The sequence below is a fragment of the Lathyrus oleraceus genome, chromosome 3, assembly GCF_024323335.1.
Source record: "Lathyrus oleraceus cultivar Zhongwan6 chromosome 3, CAAS_Psat_ZW6_1.0, whole genome shotgun sequence".
NCBI classification, from domain to species: domain Eukaryota; kingdom Viridiplantae; phylum Streptophyta; class Magnoliopsida; order Fabales; family Fabaceae; genus Lathyrus; species Lathyrus oleraceus.
The window spans coordinates 155873346-155885307 of NC_066581.1; the positions used below are offsets into that span (position 1 = coordinate 155873346).

General features: G+C 37.2%; 1 protein-coding gene across 1 annotated transcript; it reads right to left on the reverse strand.

Annotated features, from left to right (window-relative positions):
* Positions 1 to 2040: 2040 nt before the first annotated feature.
* LOC127125947 (ammonium transporter 1 member 4-like) lies at positions 2041 to 3510 on the reverse strand. Its single transcript, XM_051054806.1, has one exon. The coding sequence runs from the start codon at positions 3508 to 3510 to the stop codon at positions 2041 to 2043; it is 1470 nt and encodes a 489-aa protein (XP_050910763.1).
* Between the last annotated feature and the right edge of the window lie 8452 nt (positions 3511 to 11962).

Below are 11962 nucleotides of genomic sequence, written 5' to 3' on the forward strand. Positions count from 1 at the left end.
TAGTTATGTGAGCATTGAATGCATGTATGGATGTGGATGCGATGTACGTTTAAAATATGTGAGATGATTGTTGGTTAATATTATTGACGTGATTATACCAAGTGTGATGAATTCTTAAATTGTGTTTTAATTCATTGTGCCTTATTATGCTATTTCATAATGATTTGAATTCTCACCCTTTCTGTTTGAATGTTACCTTTTCATGGGTATCGTGCAGATACTACAGAGTAGTATTGCTGGAGTGGGTGGACGGTAGCTTGCTCAAGAATAGCTGGAGAGTTTCCGTATTTAGGTTGAATTTAGGTAATGAGTCAATGCTCTGGTCATGTAACACTGGGTAGATTAGTGGTATTGAACTCATATCTTATTTTGATATGCTTTATGTCATTAATTGTTTTATTTTATTTGAAGTGATTATTGAGAGATGATCATGGTATGGGACATGGATCATATTATGAAACACATGAGTATTCTTTATTTTCCGTTGCGAACGCATATTGCTTGAATATTCATGATGATGAAATGTGTTATTTTGAATGACCAGGTGTATTGTTGGTTTTTGAAAGTTTTAAGTTCGAAAACGTCGATGTGACGCCCTTTTCTTTATATGCGTGCTTATTTACTCTGATTATATGCTAAATAATTTGGGGTAGAAAAAGGGGTGTTACACAAGTCCCCGTCCAACATCAATGTCAAACAACTCAAATCCAACAACCAACCTCACACCATCAACCTACCACATACACCCAACAACCAAACATCCAACTATACAATCCATTCATGCCACCCACCTAACAACCAAACACACAACCTCGTAATCCATTCATGCCACTCACCCAACCACAAAACCAAGAATCAAACCCTACCCACCAACAACCATATGCATCAACCACAACCGTCTATAGACCAGATGATTCATATGGGTCACTTCATCATAGTCCCCCACCAATGACCACCCAAACATCTCATCACCAAAACATCCAACCATTGTTTAACTATAGTACACCCTAGAAACCATTGCTTCGTTTCCAAAACGATTCAATGTCACAATTCGAGCAATTATACCGTCCACAATCCACTCAACCACATCAACCTAACTACGATAACATGGGCATCGAACTCCATTACGGAAGCGCTGTTGGCCAGAGCCCCCGACTATTGGGAATAAATTATGACATATCTATCATATACCGCTGGAACTTCCCCCGGACATTCACACCATCCATCATTGGATCAGGTCAGCATGCAAAGACTCCAAACACCTCGGGAAAATCGTGGGAGACCTCGAAGACAAACTAACGCGCCTGGATGTGGAACAAGTGGACGTTTCGATCGGGTCGGTCATTAAATTTTTGTCAATCCCATATAACTTTTATTATATCATGAATAAAAAAATATTTAATATTTTATTTCATTATTTATTAAAAAAACAATAAAATTTAAAAAAAAAATAATACAAAGGTGTATGCGTCATATGAATTGACGCATACACCAAAGACTGCATGCATGCGCCAGCTCACTTGGCGTCAGTTCATTTGATGCATTCGTTTTCAAAGGTGACTATTTTAGAGAAAAAAATTAAAATATTAGTTATTTTAAATAAAAAATTAAATAGTGATTATTTTTATAAAAAAATCGAATACGATCTTTATAAAATAAAAAGAACAACGATTATGTTCCGAATATAACAAGAGAAAAGACATAAACGGCGCCTATACGGTGTTTTAAATACCAGTAAATATTTTTTCTTTAAAGAACTTAATGGCAAAATCACCAAAGTATAAAGAAATGAATAACTGAAATTCAAAACACAGATTTTCTCATATCAAATATTATTACGATCTTTAATTATATGAGTTGTACTAACCAAACTAGACGAATGGCATTTATTAAGCGATTTCATCATTACATTGTTAAAAATTACAAGTGCTAGTAAATAAAAAACATTTTACTCGTTTTTTTACAACCTAACCATAACATTGTATAGTTGTATTTCATTGATTAAACTTGTTCTAAACATGATGAATCTAGAAAGAATCTTCACATCTCAAAAGCACGTTTCTTGGAATGTAATTCAAGTTCTTCATGATACTCATAAGCCACTCCACCATGGCTAGTTAAATCCAAACCAGCCATTTCTTCTTCAGCTGAAGTCCTAAGCAATTTCATCTTATGGAGAATAAAAAACAGTGTTCCCATAGTAACACTAACCCAAACAACAATAGCCACAATCTGAACACAATGTGCACCCAACAACCTTCCACCACCTCCCAAAAACAAACCATAAGGTCTATCCGGCGAACCGCCGTAAACTTCCATAACATACTGTTTCTTAGCAAACAAGGCAGTGAAAATAATCCCCCATGCTCCACAACCACCGTGAAGTTGAGCAGCTTCAAGAGGATCATCGTAATGAAACTTATCAGCCAGTAAATTGCATCCAATCAAAACCCAAGCAGCAACGAATCCACAAATAACAGCAGCCCATGGATCGACAACAGAACAACCTGCGGTTATAGCAGCAAAACCACCGAGAAGACCATTGCATACATCAGTAACATTCCAATGCCCGGTTTGCATGCGTTTACCAAACAATGTTGTCAAAGCTGCAGTGCATCCAGCTAACGTTGTTGTCACTGCTGTTCTTCCTATAGCACTCCATTGACCATATGAATTACCACTTTCACCGTATATTTTCAAGATGTTAAGAAAAGAACCAGGGTTAAAACCGTACCAACCAAACCATAACAAGAACGTTCCCATAACAACTAAAGTACCACTATGTCCTCTCATGGAAACAACCCTACCTTCATGATCGAATCTACCTATTCTTGGTCCTTCAATGAAAGCACCCCAAAAACCAGCAACAGCACCAACTAAATGAACAACACCACAACCAGCAAAATCAATAACACCAGAACCAAACAAGAGATTCTCAGATCTAACAGGACTACCCCAACCATCAGAAGACCAAAACCAATGAGCAACAATCGGATAAACCAAACCAGTTAAAAAAGATGAATAGATCAAATAAGAAACAAACTGTGTTCTCTCAGCAATAGAGCCACTAGTGATTCCTGCAGCAGCGATTGCGAAAGCCCATTGATACAGAAAGAATCCGTAATCAAAAGACTGAGAAGGAAAACCGCTTAAACCGAAGAAATGTTTACCGATGAAACCATTTGAAGGTGTACCGTAAGCTAGGGCAAAACCGAAAACATAGAAAAAGATACCACCGGTTGCGGCGTCGAGGACGTTTGTTAACATAATATTCATGGTGTTTTTAGCACGAACGGAACCGGCGCAGAGCATTGCGAAACCGAGTTGCATGGCGAAAACCAGGTAAGCGGAGAAGAGAAGGTAGGTGTTGTCAACGGCGTAGGATGTGTCTATGAACTTGTTTGCAACAGCATTAAAGTTGTTGCAGATGTATTCTGCAGCGGCGGTGGAGTTTGAGTTGGTTCCGAGGAGAGCGTGGAGGTCAGAGGCGGAGCAAGTGAAGGAAGCCATGGTGGTTGTGTTGTCGCAGAAAGTGAATGGTGAAGTTGTGTGTGTTGGTATATATAATACTATAATATAACGGTGCTTTCATCGGAATCTCACGTTGATGCCGGTAATGTGTAACTGGAACCAGCTTGCATATTCCAATTTTAGGAATTTATTAAAATAAATAACTTTATTCCGGTAATGTGTAACAAAATATTAATATAATAACGCTAAATAATACTATTTTCAAAATAGAAAAAAAAAAAAGTTACCTTAGTTTTATTAATTTGTATAAAATATAAATACTTCTTCAATTTCAAACTTTGATACTGCATTTAGTAGCAGATGAAAGGAAAATTGATTACGTTTCGAGGCCTTTCCTGTTTTAGACTGAGACATTATTTCTTTCCTTAATTTTCTCATTAAAAAAATTATTTTCACCTATTAATATATTGTTATGACCTTTTTCATCAAAAATAGAGAGAGAAAAAAAAATCGATTTTTTTTTCAAAATAATCAACTTTTTCAAATAAAATAGAAAATAACTATTTTTTCAAAAAAAAATACCAAAATAACCAACTTTATGAGAGGAGGCGTCAGATGCATTGGACCTCATGAAGAGGCGCCAATGCTTGTGGCGCCTGCATGGCCCTCCAAGAGGAGACGCCCATGCACCTGACGTTTGCATGGCCCTCCAAAAGGAGGCGCCAAAGGCAATGGCGCCTATGTTCCCTTGGTGTCTTCTAGTATTTTTTTATTTTTATTTTTTTTTAATTTATTTTAGTTCTTTATTTTTTTAAAATATTTTTAGTTTTTAATATTTAATATTTATTATTTAATACATAAGAAATAAAAATGAAAATAAACATTATTCATTAAAGATGTAATAATTGGTTACATTGGAAATACCAAAAACCTAATGACCCGCCCGATTATAATGTCCTCCGGTTCCACATCCCGATGCGTTAGGTTGTCTCTGAGGTCTCCCACGATTTTCTTGAGGTGTTTGTGGTCTTTGGGTGCTAACCTGATCGAGCGATGGCTGGTTGGAAGGTCCGGCAGAAGTTCCGGCGGTATTTGACAGATGTGTCATCATTTGCTCCCAATATTCGGAGGGGCTCTGGCCAACGGCGCTTCCGTAATGGAGTTCGGTGCCCAGTTCATCGTAGTTAGGGCGTTGGGGTTGGGTGAATTGGGGACGGTATAGTTGCCCAAATTGGCCCATTGAGTCGTTTTGAAAACGAAGCAATCGTTCTTGAGGCGTACTATAGTTAAACAGTGGTTGGGTGTTAAATGGTAGGGGGCTACGATGACGTGACCCATATGAATCATCTGGGTTATAGACGGTTGTGGTTGCGGGGTTTGGTTCTTGGTTTTGTGTTTGGGTGGGTGGTATGAATGGATTGCGACGTTGGATGGTTCGTTGTTGGGTGGTTGGCATGAACGAGTTGTGATGTTGGGTGTGTGGTTATTTTGTGTATTTGGTCGGTTGATGTTGTGTGGTTGGTTGTTGGGTTTGGGTGGGTTCACATTGGTGTTGGGTGGTGAATTGATGTGGGATATACGATGACGAAGCAAGTTGGCGCGGATCGATCAAATATCGCGGCTCAGATACAAATTGCTGAGTTGTTACAGACCTAAACCATGCCATATATTGTTGAGTCGGTCTTGCACCTTGGATGACTGGTTCGTTCAGGATGTGTTGTCGTCGATTCCTCCATTGACAACACATGTCTTTTGCAAAGTCTCTCCAGTCAGAATAATCCCACTGTGCATCGACCCTTTTTTGATGCCAATTCCCCAAACACGTGGGAGATTCTGGAATATGTTGTAGCATTCCGAACTGCAGTTTGACCCGGTCACTTTGGTGCATTTCAACTGTAGTGAATCGGATAATCGGTGTCTTCGCTGTCCAAACTGCAGCATCGCCATGGTTCACATCATGATTCAGACCCAGATATGGCCTCCAAACAAACTGGAAAAAAATACCAAATCATTAGATGGAAAATAATTTGAGAAGTATTTTTAAATTAAAATATAGTTTGGTAGGAGTATTACATCATCATGTCCAATGTGATCCAATAGATTTCGATAGACTACAATAGCGTGTTTCGGACACCTATTGTAGTTCATTCCCCTTACTGACCATCTAAGATAATAAAAAGAAGTGAAAAATATTATTTACTGTTAATTTAAATAATAAATATAATTAACTAAATGGTGAATGGTAAAGTGTTAGACTTACTTGGTTGCAAAGGGGAACACGGTTTACAATAAATCGGCGATCAAATTTTTCACATCTGAAACAAAGAATAGAAAAGAAATTGCAGTGCAATAATGTGGGTCAGATCATCTATAAAAATCCAGTTTGGTTTGCAGAAAACCAGGTAAAATTTTATCAGAAGAAGATTCGAGATGATGATGATGTTCATCATATGTTTGGCAGTCACGAACATTCCGGTTCCAACGATATAGAGTTGTATATATTACCACATCAACAACAGGAGTCTCAGTACATTGATCAGTCACAAGTGTTTTGTGAGACTGATGACGAACAAGCTGAGGTGAATGTTCCAGACGATGAAGAAGAGGAACCTGAGATCATGGTTGATTCGATGGTGAACGCTGAAGAGGAAGAGGAGCCAATTCCAGCAAGTCATGTATATTACCCCCCCAAACACATGACAGGGTTAAATTTGGGTTCAGATGAACCTTCGGCAGATGTATGGTACAATCCTTACGTGCAAATGCAAGGATCTCTGAAACAAGGAGACACATTTCACACAAAAGAGAAATGTGTAAAAGCCATTAAGAAATTCCACATGCAACTATCAGCAGATTTCAGAGTAGACAAAACTGACGCATCGAGGTATAAAGTTTATTGTCCGAATGAGCACTGCCTTTTTAGGTTGTCAGCTTCGTACCGGAAGAGGAGCGAGTCTTGGGAGATTGGATCAATGGGTACAGATCACACATGCATGCTAACAAACCCAATGCAGGATCATCGTAAATTAAGCTCTCAGCTAATATGCGATGAATTATTGTCTGTCATTGGCGATAATCCGTCGTTAAAGGTGAGTACAATAATCTCACATATTAGGGCAGAGTACGAGTACACACCATCATATAGGAAGGCATGGATAGCTAGAACAAAAGTTGTTGAAAAAGTGTTTGGCAATTGGGAGGAATCTTACAAAAAACTTCCAAAATATATGTTGGCTCTAAAACACTATGCTCCCGGGACAATTATCAACATGGAAACATTGCCCGCATATACACCAGATGGTACGTGTGCTGTTGGAAATAGAATATTTCATCGTCTAGTTTGGGCGTATCAACCGTGTATCATAGGTTTTTCTTTCTGTAAACCAATTATACAAATTGATGGTACATGGTTGTATGGAAAATACAAAGGAACGTTACTGATGGCAGTGGCACAAGATGGGAACATCAATATTTTTTCGATCGCCTTTGCCCTAGTTGAAGGGGAGACTGCTGAGGGATGGAGTTTTTTCCTAAGAAATCTCTGATTGCACGTTGCACCTCAGCCTAACTTGTGTTTGATCTCTGATAGACACCCCTCAATCATCAGTGCATATAATAACATTGACAATGGCTGGCAAAATCCTCCTTCGACGCATGTGTTTTGTATTAGACATATTGCTCAGAATTTCATGCGAGAAATCAAAGATAAGACATTGCGTAAGAAGGTTGTCAATCCAGGTTACACATTATCAGAACCTTCTTTCAAACACTACCGCGAGGAAATAAGATTGTCGAACGAAGATGCGGTTCGGTGGATCGATAGTATTCCGTTGGAGAAGTGGAATAGGGCATACGACAACGGTCAGCGTTGGGGCCACATGACAACAAATCTTGTGGAATCAATGAACTCTGTCTTCAAAGGCATCCGTAACCTACCAATAACCGCTTTGGTGCAAGCAACATATTTCAGGCTAGGGGCGCTGTTTGAAACCAGACGCTCAAAATGGAGTTCAGTGTTGCAATCTGGACAGTTGTTCAGTGATGCTTCAATGAAATTCATCAGACATGAAGCTGCCAAAGCAAACACACACGTGGTTACGGTATTTGAAAGAACTAAAGGTTGGTTTAGTGTTGCCGAGTCCAAGGATCACAATGAGGGCATGCCGATGGGACAGTACAGAGTCGAACTAGATAGAGGTTGGTGCGACTGCGGAAGGTTCCAAGCCTTTCATACCCCCTGCTCCCATGTCATTGCGACGTGCTCAAAGGTTCGAAGGGATTCATCCTGCTTGCTATCTGAAGTTTACAAAGTCGCCAGCCTTTCAAATGTTTATAAATTTAGTTTTTCGGTAGTGGCAAAAGAGGATTATTAGCCAGAATATGAAGGGGACATCATCTGGAACAACAAAATTAAGAGAAGGAAGAAAAAGGGTTGCCCTACCAGCACCCAGATTCGAACCGAAATGGATACGGCGAACAAAATGGTTAGACTATGTAGTTCATGCCGTCAACCAGGTCACAATCGTAATAACTGTCCTAGTGTTGGAACGAGCACAACCAGATAAATTCAGATGTACCTCTGTTGCTATATATGGAAACTTAAATTTATTTCAAAGTACCTCTGTTGCAATATATGGAAAATTAATTTTACTTCATAGTAGACGTCTGTGACGAAAAGACAGTTGTTCATAAAAAATAACACAAACAATTAAAACAACTACAATAAAAAACTATGCGATTACAACTATCAAAACAATTTTGAACATGTAATGCATCATCCTACGAGCATCTTGGTCGGTCTTAATATCCACTCATTCGCGCACTTCTCCGTTTTGGTTGAACGTGGACACAAGTCATTGTATTCTTTTAATCCGTTCACCCTCTCCAATTTCTCTCTCTAACCAATTGTACAACGTCTGATTAAGACGTTCAAACGTATCTGTGTTCCAAAGTCGAACCTGTATCGAAGCCGCAACGGCAGAAAATATTACATCAGCATTTCGTTTCTGAATGTATGCAGACATTGTTGAAACAAAGAAAATTAAAATTGATGGTTGAACTAGACTAGGAGATGAATTTGAGTGAAAATAATTGTAAGCAAGGGGATGGTATTTATAGAGACGGAAGGTGAATTGGCACCCACATCACACACACACAGGCGCCACAAAAAATGGCGCAGCACACACACATAGGCGCCACAAAAATTGGCGCCTTGCACACACACACAGGCGCCATTGCCTCTGGTGCCTCCTTTTGGAGGGCCATGCAGGCGCCATTGCCTCTAGCGCCTCCTTTTGGAGGGCCATGCAGGCGCCACACATATTGGCGCCTCTTCATTAATTTTTTTGGGGGTGCGCCAACTGCCCCGGCGCATCCTCACCAAAGTTGGTTATTTTGGTATTTTTTTTGAAAATGTTGGTTATTTTGGAAAATAAATCGGTCAATACTTGAAAGGAGATTCAGTCTTTTCAAAAAAAAAAATCAGTGATTCACTCCTTTCAAAAAAAGAAAGATTTTCGGAATGGTTTTAACTCAATTCATTAGCATTCATTAAGGTGGGCATCAACCAAAAAAAAATCATTAATGTGGATTTTTTTTACTTAATTTCAAAATTCAAAATTTTAATTTTAAATTGAAAGTAGCTGAATGCCTAACATTCAAAATCAAAGTAAACGACATCTATAAGCAAAATGAGTAAAAACAATTCATGTATTTAGTTCAAACTTTGTATTAAACATACCAATTTCTTTGAATTAGTTAAAAACAAATATTAAGTTGTCTAATGATTGAAATTTTACTTTTTTAAAAATGAATCAAGTAGGATGTCACTGATTCAAACACGTGTTTATGTATCTAATATCTCTACATAACTATCAAGTTAGTTCAACAAAATTAAAAATTTGTATTATCTTAAAATGACTAATTAAATAGTTTTTTATAAGCAAATTTAATTAATTGAGCACAAGGGACATTCCTCGTTACATCTTAAATTTAACTCCTTTTGAGACAATTCATTAAGGCTTTACACCACTTGTAAAAATTTCTACAAACATTTGATTTAAGGCTCATAACATGTCAATGCCAAGCCATTATTCCAATGTTTACCAAGCCGTTAATCTAACCATTAAACATAATAGTATTTCTATTGATCTGAGTACACCAAAAAGCATTCTTGAGCGGGTCATGGAGGAAGAAAATTTGTCTGATGTTGTGGAAGTACTGAATATTTAAGAGAAAACTTACGATGCATTGGGTGGTGACTTCAATGATCTTTTGAATACTAATGAAAAAAGAGGAGGAACCCTATATCCAGAAGGAAGTGCGACATTTTCAAACAAAGAATTAAGCAACACAAGTTAATGGATCTTGGTTTCACGGGTCATAAATTCACATTGAGGGGACCAATTTACCATGGAGGTGAAAGAGTTTATGAAAGACTAGACAAGGCTTTATGCAATGATCATTGGCGTATTCAATTTCCGGAATCCCGGATGAAAGTACTTACAAGGTTAGAATTTTCCCAATTCCTTTTGCCCCCAAGTCTAGAAGAATCTTAAGGTCTAAAATTAAGGCTTCATACTCAACCTCATTATTGGAGCAACTACCTTTGAATTTAAATTTGAACTTAGTTAGAATCCTTTTAGGAGAAATAATCATAATTCCAATGTCAGTTCCATGTTTATGTTTGAAACCAACATAATATAATCTCCAAGGTTTTAAAACAACAAAACCTTGTGTTATTTCGACTACTACATGATCTACAATGAAGCTAACAACAATTTATCCTTTCATATCCTTTAAAGGCGCATATGTCAGAGAATAATCAGTTAAAGCCAAAATCCATTTCCCAATTCTACTGTGCAAAATAGGTTTTGCAACAACATGTGCTTAATAGCATCATAATGGAAATAAATAAAAACATCTGTAGGCTTTATATAATATTTTTAATTTAGTACAATAGAAATACAGATATAGACACAACTTTTCTATTGGGTTAAACATAGTTTCTACATCGCTCAAAACTCGACTGAGGTAGTAAATGTATGTATGGAATGCACCTAGGAGGGGGGTGAATTAGGTACTTTAAAATTTTCCGGTTTTAGACTTGGATGTGATTATTTTTCCGGTTGAGTGTTAAGTGATGAATGCGGTAAAGTGCGGAAAAATAAAGAACATGGTGATGTATCTTGGTTCCCCGTATAATTCGAGGGTACTTCAGTCCCCTTACATAGTAAGAGATTTTACTATCTTGTTTGGACTTTGTATAAGCAATCCTGACCTCTATATATAAGATCCTAAACAAATCAATAATGGCAATCCCCTTATGATATACACAAAGTGACTTAAGAGAACAATCCTCCCTTAATCACTCTCTTGCTTCCAATAATTCTGGACAACAAGGATTTCAATAATATTCTGAATTTTTACAAGATTTTTTGAAGTTGTATACAATGTATCAATCACTTGGATTGAACTTCTCCTTCAAGTAAACAATTCTCAATATGTGACACAAGTGCTCAACGATGTATGTGGTCGAAACTATATGAAATTGCAATAAATGTTTAGTGCAGAAGTTTCCACAAAAATTCCGTTAAGAACACTTAATTTTGAAAATGAGAGAAAATAAGCTTTGAATTGTAGATGAAAGAGGTGTGTTTCAAAATCTGAAAAGTATAGTTTATATAGTTCCTTAACACCTCTTTAAATGAGTACAAATGAATGAATAGATGTCATGGTTCAAAAGGCATTTCAAAAATTCGTTTGCATCAGAAAATAGGTGAACTACTGTCACTGCTTCAGTGGTAACCGGTTACCATAAATGGTGCTTAGGTACTTTATGGTACTTTAACATTAGGTACTTTAAAAATTTCCGGTTTTAGACTTGGGTGTGATTATTTTTCCGGTTGAGTGTTAAGTGATGAATACGGTAAAGTGCGGAAAAATAAAGAACACGACGATGTATCTTGGTTCCCCTTACAATTCGAGGGTACTTCAATCCCCTTACACAGTAAGATTTTTTACTATCTTGTTTGGACTTTGTATAAGCAATCCTTGCCTCTATACACAAGATCCTAAACAAATCAATAAGGGAAATCCCCTTATGATATACACAAATTGACTTAAGAGAACAATCTTCCCTTAATCACTCTCTTGCTTCCATTAATTCTGGATAACAAGGATTTCAATAATATTCTGAATTTTTACAAGAGTTTTTGAAGTTGTATACAATGTATCAATCACTTGGATTGATCTTCTCGTTCAAGTAAATAATTCTCAATATGTAACACAAGTTCTCAATGACGATAAAAGTTTAGTACAGAAGTTTCAACAAAAATTCTGTTAAGACACTTAATTTTGGAAATGAGAGAAAATAAGCTTTGAATTGTAGATGAAAGAGGTGTGTTTCAAAATCTGAAAAGTATAGTTTATATAGTGCCTTAACACCTCTTCAAATGAGTACAAATGCATGAATAGATGTCATGGTTCAAAA

Coding starts and splice junctions, on each gene's coding strand:
- LOC127125947 (XM_051054806.1), bottom strand. CDS start 3,510: ATGGCTTCCTTCACTTGCTCCGCCTCTGACCTCCACGCTCTCCTCGGA.